The 17,993-nt window shown below is 47.9% G+C and overlaps 1 protein-coding gene across 6 annotated transcripts in view; it reads left to right on the top strand.

Moving 5' to 3' along the window:
• Window positions 1-17,993, top strand: part of XPO7 (exportin 7) — a 96,190-nt gene that overhangs the window by 45,017 nt on the left and 33,180 nt on the right. For 3 of the 6 annotated variants that reach the window (XM_070047332.1, XM_070047331.1, XM_070047333.1), the window contains exons 2-4: window positions 12,192-12,338; window positions 16,205-16,298; window positions 16,562-16,728. In XM_070047332.1, the coding sequence (XP_069903433.1) occupies window positions 12,192-12,338; window positions 16,205-16,298; window positions 16,562-16,728 (408 nt within the window). Of the gene's footprint in view, window positions 1-11,635; window positions 11,717-12,191; window positions 12,339-16,204; window positions 16,299-16,561; window positions 16,729-17,993 lie in introns of those variants that run through there. The other 3 variants (XM_017338325.3, XM_002722420.5, XM_051836770.2) reach the window with 3 other exon arrangements.

The raw sequence follows: 17,993 nt of genomic DNA, 5'->3' as shown, positions 1-17,993 counted from the left end.
CTGAGAGTTGGACATTCCAAGGCATAGAGTAAGCGGGGATATGAAGGAGTCTAACTCATCAGAAATATTTCTCCCTGGCATCTGAACAGGTGAGAGAAACGAGGTTATTTCTGGCTTCTTTCCTCGTGGCAAGGGGTTTCTCTTTCTTGGGTTATGTAAGTCATTTACCATTGATTTTTCAGAATTCCCAGTTTCTGTTGCTGCAGTCCCCTCCTTTGTCTTCCCTGTTCTTGTGGAAATTCTGAGGGTTTCTGGTGTGTGTGTGTGTGTGTGTGTGTGTGTGTGTTTGTGTTTAAAGCCCTTCATTGTTGTTTTAGTTGGGTTTGGGGAGGGGAAAAAAGGCGAGTGTGTGGTCAGTCTGCCATTCCGGCCCTGAGTCCCTCAGAAGCCTTTTTAAGAGTTTGACTTAAGTATTCAGCTCGTGCTGTGTGCCAGGCACTCTTCTTTTTTCCATGCAGAGTGTACATTGGTGCTCACACACTGAAGATCACAATAAATGAGTCCAAATGGCAGTTCACGTCAGCGTTGGGACAGTTGTGCAAGAACTTAAGGAATCATGTGGACATTAGCTTAGAAAATATATATTGAGATTAATAAATACCTCTTGCCAAGTGCCTTTAAATGGTGGCAGCAGCTAGAGTTCTTTTCCTGGGGGAAATATATACTTAGTATATATTTGCTGGAAACGTAGGTAGCTCCACCATTGCTTGCAGTCATGTTCTGTGACTCATGTTCTGTGACGTTGCTGGGAACACTGGATTAGCAAATACTGAAGCATTGCTCCTAGGGGAGGTGCAGGGTTCGGGTCCTGCCAGCCTGTGGTCGTAACGTTGTCATCAACCAGTCAGGGCTTCTGCTTGCTTTATTTGTGTTCCTGTCTAAAGACACTTCACGTAATAGGTAAGCTGGGTTCATTACCGTCGATCGCATCAGGGCCCAGAGCCCTGTGATCGCGCCAGAACAAGCTTCATGTTCTCCTTCTCCACAGGCTGCGTGGATTTAGGAGCGCTGCCAGCATTCCCACTGTCTTCTTGGGGGATGTCGGAGGCACAGAACGGCAGAAGACACAGCATCAGTGCAGCACAGAGGGACCTTAACGGTTGTAGACATACAGTTGTCGTGTCAACAGTGTGAGTGTCGCAGAGTGAGACTGTGTTACAGCAGTGTGACACTGTGCGTGTCTCAGTGTGACAGTGTGTTGCAGCAGTGTGATGGTGTGCGTGTACAGCAGTGTGACAGTGTGCGTCTCAGTGTGACAGTGTGCATGTACAGCAGTGTGACAGTGTGCATGTACAGCAGTGTGACAGTGTGCGTGTCGCAGCAGTGTGACAGTGTGCGTGTCTCAGTGTGAACAGTGTGCATGTCTCAGTGTGACAGTGTGCATGCACAGCAGTGTGACAGTGTGCATGCACAGCAGTGTGACAGTGTGCGTGTCGCAGCAGTGTGACAGTGTGCATGTCTCAGTGTGACAGTGTGCGTGTCTCAGTGTGACAGTGTGCATGTACAGCAGTGTGACACTGTGCATGTACAGCAGTGTGATAGTGTGCGTGCACAGCAGTGTGACAGTGTGCGTGTCGCAGCATGGCCCTGGGCCTGCAGTGTGTCAGGAGCAGCCCTGCAGAGGTCTGTGTAGAATTGCAGAATGGGCAGGTTTATTTTAGCAAGCAGGTAAATTCCTGTAACAGCATCTGCTATAGGAAACATCAGTCAAGGGTCCTGCGCTACTACAGCCGCCCCTCCCCCATCAGAAGCTGCAGATTTTGTGCCGGTCTCTGCAGTGTGTGTCGCTGCTGGCTGGCAGCTCCCCTGCATTACCTTGTTCACTTGTGCAGCTTCGGGAAGTAGGGGTTAATTCTGTTTCAAAAAGAAAACTCTGGCATAGCGCATAAAGCTGCTACCTGCAGCGGCAGCATTCCAGTCCCACTGCTCCACTTCCGATCCAGCACTCTGCTCTGGCCTGGGAAAGCAGTAGAAGATGGCCCAAGTCCCTGGGCCCCTGCACCCGTGTGGAAGACCCAGAAGAAGCTCCTGGCTCCTTGCTTCAGATCGGTGCAGCTCCAGCCATTGTGGCCTTTTGGGGAGTGAACCAGTAGATGGAAGACCTCTCTCTGCCTCTGCTTCTCTGTGACTCTGCCTTTGAAATAAAGAAATCAGTCTTTAAAAAGAAAAAGAAAATCTAGATTGGATGACTTAAGTGACTTATTTTCCCACAGCCCTTGGATGGAGGAGTGAGCATTTGCCTGTCCCCTAAAATCTTAATCATCACTGCATCACTGTGCACTAAACTCGGAAAGGTCCCGTGCCCTTCTGTGTCTCGTCACTGAGCTGTCTGGATGAAGCTCCTGTGCAGTGACGAGGATGTCCGGTAATACTGTCTTTGGAAAGGAGTGTCCTGTCCATTGTTTTCATGATCCGTTTCTTTTTAATACTGGCTTGCTTTTCATGATGACTGACTTACATGGTTGACAAGAGGAGTGGTGTATTGCAGTTGGGAGCATCTTTGAAGTTCCACTCCGTTCTCACGCGAGCTGACTGACGCCTCTGGGGGACGACCTGCCCGGCGTCCCAGGGACGCCCAGGGAGCTGCACGCTCTGCTGCCTCTGCTCTGCCAGAGTGTCGTGTGGCCCTTCGTCCTCGCAGACTTTTTAACCAGGTTTGGTAGAGCTGGTGCTCAAAGGTGAACCAAGATCTGTTGATGCTCATACTTTTTTTAAGCTTGACCTGCTGGAATGCACCAGTGAGAGGAGACCAGGCCGCAGCAGAGCAGGGAGGAGCTCACTGTTCGCAGAGGGACTGCGGTGAGAGGGAGCCTGCCCTGGCCGGCGACACCCTGCCTTACAGGTCTGCTCTTTCCAGACCTTGCGATTTTCATGACATGCTGGCAACTGCCTCAGACTAAAACCACACTCAAGACAAGAACAGACGCGTCTGCCAGCCAGCTTCAGGCTGCCAGCCGGCCCCTCTGCTCACGGGACTCATCTCACACTGCTGCTCTCGGAGCTCGGCTTCGTTCCACCCTGTGTCTAGGGACGGTTACATGTGTGAGTCAGTACCTTGTCAGGTGACCAGGCAGGCCGTTTGTGTACTTCCTGAAATTTATTTACATGCGTTCTGGCCACATGTTGCCCCAGATGGGAAGATCGTGTGTTTATTGCAAGTTAGCATTGATGAGTATTTTGAAGTTAGAGGTGGAGTTCTGCAGTCTCATTCATGTGTTAGCAGACTTGCTGTCCTTATCTAAGGCATGCACTGCTCTGGCATTGCATTATCGCTTTGGAAAATATGTGTTTATCTTGTTTTTAGGCAGGAGACATTACACAGCATCTACAAGCAAAAAGTGTTACTTCCCTCTTAGTACCTCAGAAAGAGAAAGCTCCCAAGTATGTGCAGATCTCCTACCTCAATTATATCCTGAGAAGGTAAAAGGAGTCCTGGTGCTAAAAACATAAATTGATGTAAAACTAAGGCGTTCTGAGTGTACAGTGCAGTTGTAGGCGATTGGTGAGCCTCTTTTTCATTACTTTCAGAAAGTAATAGATACGATTAAGAACCTGGAGGACTCGGGGAGAGCTGCGGCACTCATCTGAACATACAGAAAAATACACAGAGTGTGAATATGTACGTCAGCGAGTTCTCGCAGAGTGAGCATGCCTGGGTAACTGACACACACGATGAGAAGCTTTTAGTGTTGCTGTGACCATTTCGTGTACATGGCTTGGTTTGGTTGGTAAGCTTAGGTCACTTTTTTTTTTTTTTTTAAAGATTTTATTTATTTTAGAAGTAGAGTTAGAGAGATAGAGACACAGAAAGGTCTTCCATCCACTGGTTCACTCCCCAAATGACAGCAACTGCCATAGCTGTGCCAATCCAAAACCAGGAGCCAAGAGCTGCTTCTGAGTCTTACACACAGGTGCAGGGGCCCAACCATTTGGGCCATCTTGCGCTGCTTTCCCAGGGCATAGCAGAGAGCTGGATGGGAAGAGGAGCAGCCGGGACATGAACTGGCACCCAGAGGGCATGCGGGCGCTGCGGGTGGAGGCTTAGTTTACTGGGCTGCCGTGCCGGCCCCCACACACTTCTCCGTTGGTATCTACCTGGGAGTGGAGTATCGGGATCAGAGGATATTCATGTGTTTGGCTTTTTAATAACTGCTGCCAGTTTTCCACCGTGTTTGAATCAACTCAGACTCCACTAGCTGAGGTACCAGGTCTGTGTCATGGCCAGTATTCAGTCTTCTAGTGGATAGCTCATCATGGTTTGACTTTGCATTTTCTGAGTGATTATTCTGATTGCCCACTTTTTCTGGGTATCTTCTTAAAACATATTCATATCTTTCACTCTGACTTTGTAAGCTGTTTTCTTTCTTTTTAAAAAAGATTTATTTGAAAGGCAGAGTTACAGAGAGAGCTCTTCCATCCTCTGGTTCATTCCCCAAATGGCTGCAACAGCTATGGCTGGGCTGGGCTGGAGCCAGGAACTTTTTCTGGGTCTCCCATGTGGGTACAGGGGCCACATGGGTACATCGGGTCATCCTCTGCTGCTTTTCCAGGCCACTAGCAGGGAGCTGGAAAGGAAGTGGAGCAACCAGGACTGGAACTAACTCCCATATTGGAGGCCTTGGCTTTTACCATCTGAGCCACAGCGCCGGCCCAACAGGGATTTTTTTTTTTTTTTAATTAACCTCTCCAGTAGCCTTTTTGCCTTTCTAGTTTTATAAGTTTATGTTGGGAATTCTGCTTGATAACAGAATTAGCAGTTAATTAGTAAAATATTATTAATTGGAGGAGTTAATTTAGAAAAAGAACATAACCTGGGCTGGTGCTGTGGCATAGCGAGTAAAACTGCTGCCTGCAGTGCTGGCATCACATATGGGTGCTGGTTTGAGTCTCGGCTGCTCCAGTTCCGATCCAGCTCTGATCCAGCTCTCTGCTATGGGCCCCTGCACCCGCATGGAAGATCCAAGTAAGCTCCTGGCTCCCGGCTTTGGATTGGCTCAGCTCCGGCCATTGCGGCTATGTGGGGAGTGAACCAGCAGATGGAAGCCCTTTCCCCCCCCCAACTTTGCCTTTCAAGTAAAATAAATAAATCTTTTTGCAAAAGTATGTTTATAGACCCGAGGCAACTGTTTGATGCAGCAGTTAAAATGCCACTTGACATCCCCGTCACAGAGTCTGGGTTCAAGGCCTGGCTGCATTCTCCCATCCAGTTTCCTGCTGGTTTGTACTCAGAGGCACCCAGGGGTGGGTCAGGTAGTTGAGTCCCTGCCACCCATGTGGAAGACCCAGACTGAGTTCAAGCCACCTGGCTTGGGCCTGGCCCGGCAACCCCTGCTGTTACAAGTATTTGGGGAGTGAACCAGAAGATGGGATCTCGATCAGTCTCTCTTGCTCCTTCTCTCTTTCTCCCCCTCTCCCTGTCTCTCTCCTTTTCAAATTAAAAAAAAAAAAAAATTTTTTTTTTCATTTATCTCTATAGTTAGGGTTTTTTTCCATGTTACTAGAGAGTAACATGGTTGTGGTAAAAAAAAAAAATTAGCAATTACAGAAACATGAGAGTATAAAATAGAAACTGGAAGTCTCTTGTAGTCTCACCTCTCAGAGATAATTAAGTTTGATTTGTGTTCATCCTGATTCTCTTTTTGTACATTTACTAAGAGATCACAAATGATAATATACCCTGCCGGTTGCTTTTTAACCTAAAGATTTTTTAAAAATGATCTATAATAATTAGATAACCTCTTGACAATAAAAATGCATTGTTGGGGCCAGCACTGTGGCAGTAGCAGGTTAAGCCGCCACCTGCAGTGCCGGCATCCTGTGTGGACGCCGGTTAGAGCCCCAGCTGCTCTATTTCTGATCCAGCTCACTGCTGTGGCCTGGGAAGGCAGAAGATGACCCAAGTCCTTGGGTCCCTGCACCCGCATGAGAGGCTTGGGGGAAGCTCCTGGCTCCTGGTTTCAGACAGGTGCGCTCTGACCATTGCGGCCACCTGGGGAGTGAACCAGTGGATGGAACTAACTAACTCTCTGTCTCTGTCCCTCTGAGTAACTCTGAGTTTCAAATAAATAAATATTTTAAAAATGCCTTGTTGAATAGATTTAAAAATGTAATTCATGTTGGTTTTATTAACCTTCTCAACCTTTAAAATGGTTTGCTTTCTGACAAGGTCAGTGTGCATCTTTTAGTTCACTTAGCACAGTGCTTCCTAGATTCCTGAGAGACACGACCACATGTGTCAGAGGTGACCTGCTCCACCATGCTCCCAGCAGCACTGCTCATAGCCAAGCTGTGGAATCAGCCTAGGTGTCCATCAGCAGGTGAATGGAGCCAGGATAGAATACTAATCAGCCAAAAAAAAGAATGAGAGCCTGGCATTTGCAGCAGAGTGGATGGATGGAGGACATGATGTTGTGATATGACCAGACACAGACAGATACCACATTCTCCCTCATATGTTAGAGGTAAATTTTTTTAAAAAAGGAAGAATTGCCCATGTCATGTGTATCAGTTTTGCTGCAAATACAGTATTTTTATCAAACTTTTTTTTTTGACAGGCAGAGTTAGACAGTGAGAGAGAGAGAGAAAGGTCTTCCTTTCCGTTGGTTCACCCCCCCCCCCAAATGACTGCTGCACCGATCCAAAGCCAGGAGCCAGGTGCTTCCTCCTGGTCTCCCATGTAGGTGCAGGGCCCAAGCACCTGGGCCATCCTCCACTGCCTTCCCAGGCCACAGCAGAGAGCTGGACTGGAAGAGGAGCAGCCAGGACAGAATCTGGCGCCCCGAGCGGGACTAGAATCCCGGGGTGCTGGCACCGCAGGCGGAGGATTAGCCAAGTGAGCTGCAGCGCCAGCTTATCAAACTCTTTTTTTAAAATTATTTATCTGAAAGAGTTACAGAGAAGGAGAGGCAGAGAGAGCGAAATCTTCCATCTGCTGATTCACTCCACAAATGGCTGCAACAGCCAGGGCTGGACAGACCAAAGCCAGGACCCAGTTCTCCCATGGGTCCAGGGGCCCAAGGACTTAGGGCATCTTCCATTGTTTTCCCAGGCCCATTAGCAGAGAGCTGGATCGGAAGTGGAGCATCCGGGACTCCAGCCTGTGCCCATACGGGCTGCGAGCTCTGCAAGCTTAACCCACTATGTGACAGCACTGGTCCCCAAACTTCTTTAAATATTTGTCAAACAAATTGATGGAATTATACATGAATACTAGTGTAGTATTAATGATTTTGTGATTATTTTTAAGTTTACTTTGAGTAAGGGAAGTTGAACATCCTTTCATTTGATCATTGTTTATCGCCCTTGTGTGTTTGCCTGCAGGACTATACCTTTCTGTGTTTGCTTGTTGAACTCTTTATTTAGTGAAGCCATTAAGTCTTTGACTATAATGTGTATTAAAAATATGTCCTCTTGTGGCCACTATTGTGGCATAGTGGATAAAGCCGCTGTCTGTGATTCCGGTTCGTGTCCTAACTTCTCCACTTCCTATCCAGCTCCCTACTAATGGCCTAGGAGAAGCAACACAAAATGGCTCAAGTGCTTGGGCCCCTGCACCCACGTGGGAGATCATTTGAGGTTTCTGGCTCCTGGCTTTAGTCTGGCTCAGCCCTGGCCATTGCAGCCACACCACTGGGAAGTGAACCAGCAAGTGGATGACCTCTCTCTCTCTGTAACCCTGACTTTCAAATAAATAAATAAATTGGTTTTTAAAAAGTTCTGTCAAAAAGTAAATTTAAAAATTGATAAAAAGTGGGGGATGGGAGAGAGGAAAATCCCAGCTAAGGGGATTTAACTTGATAGGGTTTGTGCACAGGTTGAGAGCAGTTATTTTCCTGTTGAGGTGTCCTGATTAGAGAAGTTCAGCTGCTGAGTTGGTGAATCTATTCTGTATTCTTCATTTGAAGTTAGTATTGCACTTGCACTTGGTGGTAAGACTATGGTGGCTCCTGGTCTCCGGCGGGCAGTTGGCGGCTGGTTAGTGTGTGCTGTGTAGAGCCCGTCAGTCGTCAAGGGGTTCCCAGAGTGTCACCATGTGCTTCCTGAGGACAGGCGTCCTCGTCCTGCTCGGAAACCCCAAGCAGGTGTAGGCCCTGTGCAGGCACGGTACGCGCCGTCAGCCCTCTGTGGAGGGGGCATTCCGGGCGAAGTTGTGCTGAATGTGTGTCGTCTTGTCCAGACGGTGTACGTGGGTATTAGGAACAGTCTCGAGATGATTTAACGTGGAAGTTACATGTAAGTACTACTCCACCCATGTGTGAGGGACTTTGCACCCATGTGTGAGGGACTTTGGTACCCACAAGGAATCCTTAAACCTGTTCCTGACGTACTCCATGGAATAGCTACACTGTTGGGCTATTTAAAAAGAAATATTACACAAACTAAATGAGTTCCAAGATGTTCTGCTTTGAGAAATATAACATCTCATGTACAGAGACAGTGTTTATGACCCCGTTACCCAGAGGCAGCTCTCCCGGTAAGGTAGTATATGCTGAGGGCTGTGGTCTCTGCAGTTGGCACCTTATATTGAAATGAGAGTAACCAAGTTATGTTTTCTCTGTTAAAGTCAAAAAGACTATACCATAATGTTGCTACTAAATGTTAATACCATCACTAGGGCCATTGTTGGGGAAGTGCATCTAGTTCTAGATTTGGGGATTACTTGGTCAAGTCTTTGTACTAAAGCAATACTTTGAAGGTTGCCTTCCAGTTTTTTATTTTGTTTTGTTTTTTAAAGATTTATTTACTTGAGAGGCAGAGTTACAGAGAGGGATGTTCCATCTGCTGGTTCGCTCTGTAAATGGCTGCAACAGCCAGAGCTGGGCTGATGAAGTCAGGAGCCTCCTCTGGGTCTCCCATGTGGGTGCAGGAGCCCAAGCACTTGGGCCACCCTCTGCTGCTTTCCCAGGACGTTAGCAGGGGGCTGGATCAGAAGTGGAGCGGCTGGGACGTGAACCGACACGGATATGGGATGCCAGCACTGCAAGCAGAGGCTTAACCCACTAAGCCACCCCCACCTTCCAGTTTTATAAATGTGCTTTTCTGTTATAGTGGAAACAGATGGAAGTTTTTCTATGAGTTGTATAGGCTTGACAGTCTCTGTAACAGAAAATAGACTTTGTTCCTGGAGACTTTTCTGTGAACAAAGTGGCATCACAGAAGAGGTGTCCTTAATAAGAGCTGCAGGGTAGGAAAGACCGAACAATGGTGTTACATGCAGAGGCGCAGAGAACACTGGCGTGTTGTGCCACCCCGAATGTGTAGTAGCCTTAATAGCTACTCAGATAATTGTAAGGTAGATTTTCTTTTTAGATTTATTTTATTTATTTGAAAAAGTTACAGAGAGAGGTAGAGACAGAGAGAGGGGTCTTCCATCCACTGGTTCACTCTCCAGTTGGCCACAACGGCTGGAGCTAAGCAGATCTGAAGCCAGGAGCCAGGAGCTTCCTCCGGGTCTCCCACGCAGGTGCAGGGGCCCAAGGACTTGAGCCATCTTCTGCTTTCCCAGGTCATAGCAGAGAGCTAGATCAGAAGAGGAGCAGCCGGGACTAGAACCTGTGCCCATATCGGCGCTTCAGGCCAGGACTTTTTTTTTTGGGGGGGGGGGGGGACTGACAGAGTTAGACAGAGAGAGAGAAAGGTCTTCCTTCCGTTGGTTCATCCCCCAAATGACCGCAATGGCCAGAGCTACACCAATCTGAAGCCAGGAGCCAGGTACCTCTTCCCGGTCTCCCACGTGGGTACAGGGACCCAAGCACTGGGCCATCCTCCCCTGCCCTCCCGGGCCACAGCAGAGAGCTGGACTGGAAGAGGAGCAAACAGGACTAGAACCCTGGGCCCATATGGGATGTCGGGGCTGCAGACAGAGGATTAACCAAGTGAGCCATGGTGCCGGCCCCCAGGCCAGGACTTTAACACGCTGCGCCACAGCGTTAGCCCAGGTAGATTGTTTTATGTTGGTTCTCTACCCAGCCCCCAAAAAGGAAGTTTAATGATCTGACTAACATTAGGTTTGCTTTGGAGGCCGTAGGAACCCAAAGAGCGTGAATGTCACCTTTCATTCCTTCACCCTTCCATGGCAGTCTTGGCAACTCAAATAGAATCACTGTTCACCTGTGTTTCTTAGATGCTTCCACTAATTGTTTGAGAAACAAAATTGTTTCCCATTTGTTCTGAAAATAGAGAATTAGAGCTGTAGTTCTCCAAACTGTTGTGTAAATGGTCACATTACTTGTTTTATTTTTGAAGTCTTGTTTCCTGAGTTGAGAACTCATTCCAGACTTACCCTGCAGTGTGTTTGTCTGCTGAATTAAAGCAAATCAGAACACAGCAGAAGCCACCATAGCCTGACCTAGCAGGTGCTTAGCCCTCGTGGAGTGAGCAGCTTTGCTGTAATAAACATAACACAGGAGTCGCACGGTGGGGGAGCCGCCGCACCCACTGACTGATGAGGCAGCACTGAGCATCCTCACGCCCTGAGCAGCCGCCTCCTCAGGGAGTGTGCGTGGGGTGTTGGCTGTGGAGGCTGTGAGGTGGCTGTTGGCCCAGCACCTCATAACCAGGCTCACCCTAACGTTTTATCGCCATGGCCTTCTGTTGATGTCGTCTGTATCACCTTTTCTCTTACGCGTGTCGTTTTATGGGAGTGAGTGAAGCGCAAACTTGCGCAGTAGATGTAGGGATTCAGAGTCAGACTGATGACATTGTCAGTAGTCTGGAGCCAGTACACGCAAGCATCGAAGTGACCTTCACAAGCCTGGCTCGGAGGTGTGCTGGTGTTCACGTGCCACGTGAAACGCCCAGCGCTGCCTCCCTGCTTGAGATCGGACGTTGCCTCTGCAGCGTTCTCTGTGCTTTTGAATGAAGGTGTTCCGGCAGAGCCCTGGGGTCAGGGAAGAAGTCGCACATAGTAAGCCTAGTTTTACAGAGTCCGGGGTGACTCCAAGAGCTCTGTGTTCTGTTTTGAGGATAAGGGTTGTTTGGGGGAGTGGGAGCTCTCTGAAGTGAGACTGATGATCCAGACTGTCAGTATTTGTCTTCCTTGTTTGCTTTGGGTGAATCTTGGAAACTTACTAATCCGGTTGAATAAAATAGGGATTGCCCTGAGGGCTTTCCTGGTCAGTGGGAAAGCTGTGATTTATAAAGTTAAGCATATGAATTAAAGTGATGGTGAGAAGCCTTGGACAGACTAGCAGTATAATATGTTTTAGGCAGTTTACACAGCTTGGTTTGTTTAACTGTTGTTATTACATTCGCTCTTGTAAGCATGGTCGTTTCTGAAGGGGGAACTCCTCAAACGAAACCAGCTCTTGCTTACTGCTGGTGACAGTGGCCTCAGACATCTTCCTAAAGTCCAAACCACTCAAGGCTAACAGATGCTGAGTTTCTTCTCCGGGAGGTGAAGAGTGTGTTTGTAACTAGTGCCTTTCCACTTTGCCTTTATCAACATCACGCTAAGTGGAAGTAGATGTGAATCCCTGTGGGGCGTTGACCAAAGCACACACCCCCCCACACCCTCCCTGCCTTGCTGGAGCCAGTTTGAGATTTGTAGAGCAGGGTTTGTTTGGGGGCGTGTCCCTTGTCTTATCTGTGGGTGAGCATATGCTAGGGTTGACTTTATTTTGACCCTTCCATTTTGAATTTGGAACCGGAGCCAGTTTAAAGTGCAGCAGGAGCAGCGTGCCTGCTGGACTTCAGCATGAGGGACCCGGGGCTGCAGGTGGGTAAGATCTCTTCTGTGCCGCTCTCAGGTTTGCTCACGGAGGCTGGCCACCGTCTGAAGGCACACACTTAGTGGGATCTCATAGCAGCTCCTCAAGGGGCTAGTGTTTAAACTACATGGAGGTCATGTGCTTAGTCGTAGCGGCAGCGTATTTGTATTTTTTAAATTAATGGCAGAACAATTAAGTTTTGAGTGTTTGGAAGCCTTTTCAAAAAGCGTAGCGGGATGGGTATTTGCATGGGGGGAAATACCATTTGTGATTGATAGAATGCGTGTGTGCGTGTTTTAAGGCGGTCACTTTGTCTTGAGCTGGCATGGTTATTACTAGATCACGGTCCCCCCGGTTGTCCTCAGGATCAGGAACAGCTCTCTGCTCACTGATTATTATTTATTTCTTCCCAGTGATTTCGAGCGCACTTCCTTGTGGATATAGCAGACTGGACTGATTTCTTTCTCCACTGATCTCTTCCAGAGCCTGGCCCAACTAGAAAACCTGTGCAAACAGCTGTATGAGACAACAGACACAACCACTCGCCTGCAGGCGGAGAAAGCCTTGGTGGAGTTCACCAACAGCCCCGACTGCCTGAGCAAGTGCCAGCTCCTCCTTGAGAGAGGAAGTGTACGTGAGGTTTGAAACACCCTGAAGGGAAGAGGGCAGTGTAGCAGGCTGCTCTGGCTCTCAGGCTAGGGGTGGAGCGGGGGAGCTCCTGCTCCCTGACTCTCTAGGTGGCCCTGCCTTCTTCATTTACTTTTACAAAGTGCCATACTTGCCCGGTTGGTGAGAAAGGCCAAAGACCCCACCAGGAAAAGATATTTGACTGTTCGTTTCTGTCCTGTTGTTTCCCATCTTGAAACAAACTTCTGGGACTCATTTTCTGTGTTTTTTTTTTTTTTTTTTTTTAAGATTTATTTTATTCATTTGAAAGGCAGAGAAGGAGAGCGAGAGCGAGAGATCTGTCTTGTATCCACAGGCTTAATCCCCAAATGGCCTCAGCGGCCAAGAGATGAAGCCAAGTGCTTCCTCCAGGTCTCCCGCATGAGTACAGGGGCCCCAAGCACTTGGGCCACCCTCTGCTGCCTTCCCAGCAGGGATCTGGTTCTGTAGTGGAACAGCCAGGACTGGAACTGGTGCTCTGGTAAGGGATGCCCATGTCACAGGCAGGGGCTTAACCTGCTGTCCATAGCACTGCCCTTCGCTTTCCGTTTTGATGCGTAAGTGCCACCTCCTGTTTTGTTTTATTTATTTGAGAGGCAGAGTTACAGACAGAGAAAGGGAGAGACAGAGAGAAAGGTTTTCCATCTGCTGGTTCACTCCCCAATTGGCTGCAACGGCTGGAGCTGGGCAGATCTGGAGCCAGGAGTCAGGAACTTCTTCCTGGTCTCCCATACAGCTACAGAGGCCAAGCACTTGGGCCATCTTCCACTGCTTTCCCAGGGAGCTGGATCGGAAGAGCAGTAGCTGGGTCATGTATTGGTGCCCATGTGGGATGCTGGTTCCGGAAGTGGAGGCTTAGCCCACTGCCCCCACAGCACCAGCCCTGCCCCCTCCTGTTTATTACAGGAGGGCAGGGCTGGGTAGAAGTGATCTCCTTCTGGTCCTGAGTCCTTGTCACCCTATAAGGCCCTCAGTTTTCTCTGTGTCTTCCTCCTCTGTACCTTACAGTGAGTCTAGGAAAAATGACTGACAGGAAGCTGTAGGTTTTAAATGGAATTCAACACCCTGCCAGCTTAGAAATGGCATGGCAGTGATCAAAATGATGCTTGATTGAGACATAACTTGATGAAGTGACTATTTTCGGCAGAATGGAGGGGAAGTCCTGAAAGGGCGTCAGAGCCAGGCCTGCGGTGGGCAGCACTGACCTCTGTGACAGGGCATGCGGTCAGGTGCAGTCCTCCTTTTCCCTCGTGCTCACACAGGCACCTTGGCCTGTGTGCCCTGTGCAGCCAGTAGGCCTCACTGTCGCTCTTGTTGGCGGGGTGGAGATGAAAGTGGATGTCTCAAATGTGATGGGGCCACCGCTGTGGCATAGCCAGGGAAGCCGCTGCCTGCAGTGCCGGCATCCCATATGGATGCTGGTTTGTGTCCCGGCTGCTCCACTTCCATTGCAGCTCTCTGCTATGGTCTGGGAAGGCAGTGGAAGATGGCCCAAATGCTTGGGTCCCTGCACCCATGTGGGAGACCTGGAGGAAGCTCCTGGCTCCTGGCTTCGGATCAGTGCAGCTCTGGCCATTGCAGCCAATTGGGGAGTGAACCAGTGGATGGAAGACCTCTCTCTTGCTCTCTGTGCCTCTCTCTCTCTGTGCAACTCTGACTTTCAAATAAATAAATAAATCTTAAAAAAAAAAAAGAAAAGAAAAGAAAAAAGAAAGTGGAAGTGATGGTATAGTGCTGTGTCCTGAACAGAGGTTTATCCCTTAAGAGCCGGGTAATAACACAGCATTTCCAAAAAACTATCCTTTGGACTGGAAGGAGATGTGGACAAATAAAAGCATTTAATTTGTTGAGGGAGTAGGGCCAGCATTGTGGCACAGCCAGCTAAGCCTCTGCCCCGTGATGCTGTGTGGGCACTGATTGAAGTCCCGGCTGTCCCACTTCTGATCCAGCTCCCTGCTAGTGCTCCTGGGAAAGCAGTGGAGGGTGGCCCAAATATGTGGGCCCCTGCACCTACCTGGGAGACCCCAGTGAAGCTCCTGGCTCCTGGCTTCAGCCTGGCCCACCTCTGGCTGTTGCAGCCATTTGGGGAGTGAACCAAAAGATGGAAGATGTCAGTCTCTGTCTCTCCCTCTCTGTAACTCTGCCTTTTAAATAAGTAAATCGTGAAAAAAATTGTTGAGGAGGATAGACTTCTGACTTTCATTTTTGAGTTTTCATTAGTGTCACAATTGTGTTTATGCGACAAAGAGTTAGTTAGAATTATCCTTTAATAGCTAAAGATCGAATTCTTTTTTCCAAATATCTGAAGATTGCAAAGTGATAGATTATGTAGTAGTCTGTTGTAAGTTGTACAATACTAGTACTACTTCGTATACTTCTTTTAAATCACTCGGTGTTGGGAATGATCGGCCTAAAGCTCTCCAGTCCACCCCCACCACAGTGCAGAGTTTGACACTGTCAGCTCCAACTCCTGCCTGTTGACTCTTGACAAGTTAAAGAACACAGAACTGGGACAATGCTGAAACCAGAGTGGTTTCTGCCTTTTTAATCTCTGTTGACTTCTTAATGACTTGTTAGATTTATTGCATTATATCTAAGAACATATATTCATTATACAGTTATATATTATGTATTACGATTAGAACAGTCTCTTAGTCATGGTTTCACATGCCTGCATTAATCAGTCTAAGTCATGTTCAGGTATGTTGAATAAAAACCATGTTGTCAAAGACTTGGTGTTTTTCCATAATTAATTTTTTTAAATAAATGAATAGCCTCCTATCTTAAGGACCTTTAGTTTCATGAAAAATTATCTTGGACCCTGGATTAAGTTAGTTACTACTTCTCATTCTGTTTCTGTTGTGTGACATTATGTAATTAATGTTGTCACATGATTCTTATATCCTATGACCAGATGGAATGCTTTAATTCTTCATAAAGTGAAAATTCATTAAAAATCACATTTGAAAATGTGATAATGCTACTCTGGTGCTTAGGACATAAGTTTTCTTTCTCAACAAATATCTTTTCAAAGTTTACTTTAAAACTCATCTGCTGGCCGGCGCCGCGGCTCACTAGGCTAATCCTCTGCCTTGCAGCGCCGGCACACCGGGTTCTAGTCCCGGTCGGGACGCCGGATTCTGTCCCAGTTGCCCCTCTTCCAGTCCAGCTCTCTGCTGTGGCCTGGGAAGGCAGTGGAGGATGGCCCAAATACTTGGGCCCTGCACCCCATGGGAGACCAGGATAAGTACCTGGCTCCTGCCATCGGATCAGCGCAATGCACCGGCCGCGGCGGCCCTTGGAGGGTGAACCAACGGCAAAAGGAAGACCTTTCTCTCTGTCTCTTTCTCACTGTCCACTCGGCCTGTAAAAAAAAAAAAAAAAACACAACTCATCTGCTATCCCAAAAGCTATGGCTGTGCTGATAGAGAATTTGGGGGTTAAGTAGATAGCATTGTGGGGTTTCCTCAGAGTTCTGTTTCTTCCTTCTAATGCCATGCTGTAGTCCTTTTGAGACATCACGATAATGGGGTGTTGAGGTGGAGAGTTCTTGGCTTGTGGGAGCTTTCTGAAAGGTGCCCTCTAGTGTCTGTTTTCAGGGAAGCTGGTGTCCATGTTGGATTAGGTCCAGCAGGCTGTTCACTCGCCCCTCGTCCAGCATTGCAGTCAGCTGAGCCCTGTGCTAGCGGGGACTCATTCTTCCCCAGAGTGGTAGACCCTCTAGCACCTGAAAGACTGAATAAAGTAAGACAGGTTCCCTTTACTTGGGAACGTGCAGTGACAAACCTTGTGACGATGCAAGTTGAAGTCTTTTCCCCCTCTCTTCGCAGTCGTCTTACTCCCAGTTATTGGCAGCTACATGCCTGACGAAGCTTGTGTCGCGCACAAACAACCCCCTGCCACTGGAGCAACGCATAGATATTCGTAAGTACAGGATTTCCCGTCTGTCTTGAGAACAATTCAGTCTGCTTAGTGGTGTGTTAGAAGTTAAGTTTATGAGTTTGCCTGATAACATGCTTAAATTTAAGCAAAGCATGCGGAATATCTAGTCTGGGTTTCTGCCGAGGCCCTGTTTGTTGTAGCATGAAGAATGAGGAAGGCTTCAGGGTGTACTGTCTGAGCCTGCCTCCTCTCCGCCACCCTTCATTGTGGAGCGCTGCACTCCAGGGATCGTTTCTCTTTCGTAGGGAACTATGTGCTCAACTACCTTGCCACCCGGCCAAAGTTGGCTACTTTCGTGACACAAGCGCTCATCCAGTTATACGCCAGAATCACAAAGCTGGGCTGGTTTGACTGTCAGAAGGATGACTATGTCTTCAGAAACGCCATCACGGACGTCACGAGGTTTTTACAGGTACGATGTCTGTATTGGATGTAAAGGTGTGACACAGCAGCATAGGCATAGAAACTGCACAAAATGGAATTATTTGGTATGTTCTTTTCTATGGTTTTTTTTTTTTTTTTTTTAACTCTTAACATGTCTTGGCAGTGTCTACGTGTTACCACAAGCAAACCCTGCCTCATTCTGTTGAAGGCGCACATACTATTCCCAGCTAAAATAACACAATTAACTAACTTCTTGTAGATGGACATTGAGTTTGTTTCCAATTTCTGGCTGTTAAGGAGGTACTTGCATAGAAATTCTTGCATGTTTGTGGAGTGACTTCCTGGCCTGAACCTGGACTTGGTCAATCAAAGGGATGTATATATTTTTCCTTTCAAGCATATTTCCAAATCCGCCTCAAAAAAGTTACACCTAATTATACTTCTGCCAACCCTTTGTTAGGGTACTTACTTTGCAAAATTTTTTATTTGTCCGATTTAATAGGTGAAGAATTAGTATCTCACTGTTTCGTTTATGAGTGAAACTGGACAAATTTTCATTTTATTTCACTGTTTACATTTTTCTGTGAACTTCCTATTTTCACCGTTAATTTTTTAAATTATTTATTTATATTTTGATTTGAAAGGTACAAAGAGAGATCTTTGGCCCATTAACTTTCCACAACAGCCAGGACTGGGCCAGGCCGTAGCCATGAGTCCGGAGCCCAGTCCATGAGAGACAGGAACCCAAGTACTTAAGCTGTCACCTGCCGCCTCCGGCAGGTGTGAATTAACAGGCAGCTGGGATCAGGAGCGGAGCCAGGGCTCCAGCCAGAGACTCCGAGATGGAATGCAGGCGTCCCAAGCAGGGTCTGAACTGCTGTGCCAAACGTCTGCCCCATCTATTTATTAAAATCTTTTTTTTTTTTTTTTAATTTCAAAGATTTATTTACTTACTTGAAAGGTAGAGTTAAACAGAGAGAGGGAGGGAGGGATCTTCCATCTGCTGGTTCACTCCCCAGTTGGCCACAATGGCCAGGGCCGGGCCAGCTCTAAGTCGGGAGCCTGGAACTCCCATCCAGGCTCCCACATGAATGGCCAAGGCCCAAGCACTGGGCCGTCCTCCGCTGCTTTCCCAGGTACATCACTGGGCAGCTGGTTCAGAAGTGGAGCGGCCAGGACTCAGACCAGCGCTTACTGGGGTGCTGTCGTTGAAGGCAGCAGCTTTTGCCACGGCAGCACAGCGCCAGCCCTATCATCTGTTTACATCTTATGTTCTTTTTTTCTCGGATTCTT

Source organism: Oryctolagus cuniculus, chromosome 8 (assembly GCF_964237555.1).
Source record: "Oryctolagus cuniculus chromosome 8, mOryCun1.1, whole genome shotgun sequence".
Lineage (NCBI taxonomy): Eukaryota > Metazoa > Chordata > Mammalia > Lagomorpha > Leporidae > Oryctolagus > Oryctolagus cuniculus.
Note: the sequence above shows the minus strand (reverse complement) of the source record. Positions and strands in the feature narration are given on the sequence as shown.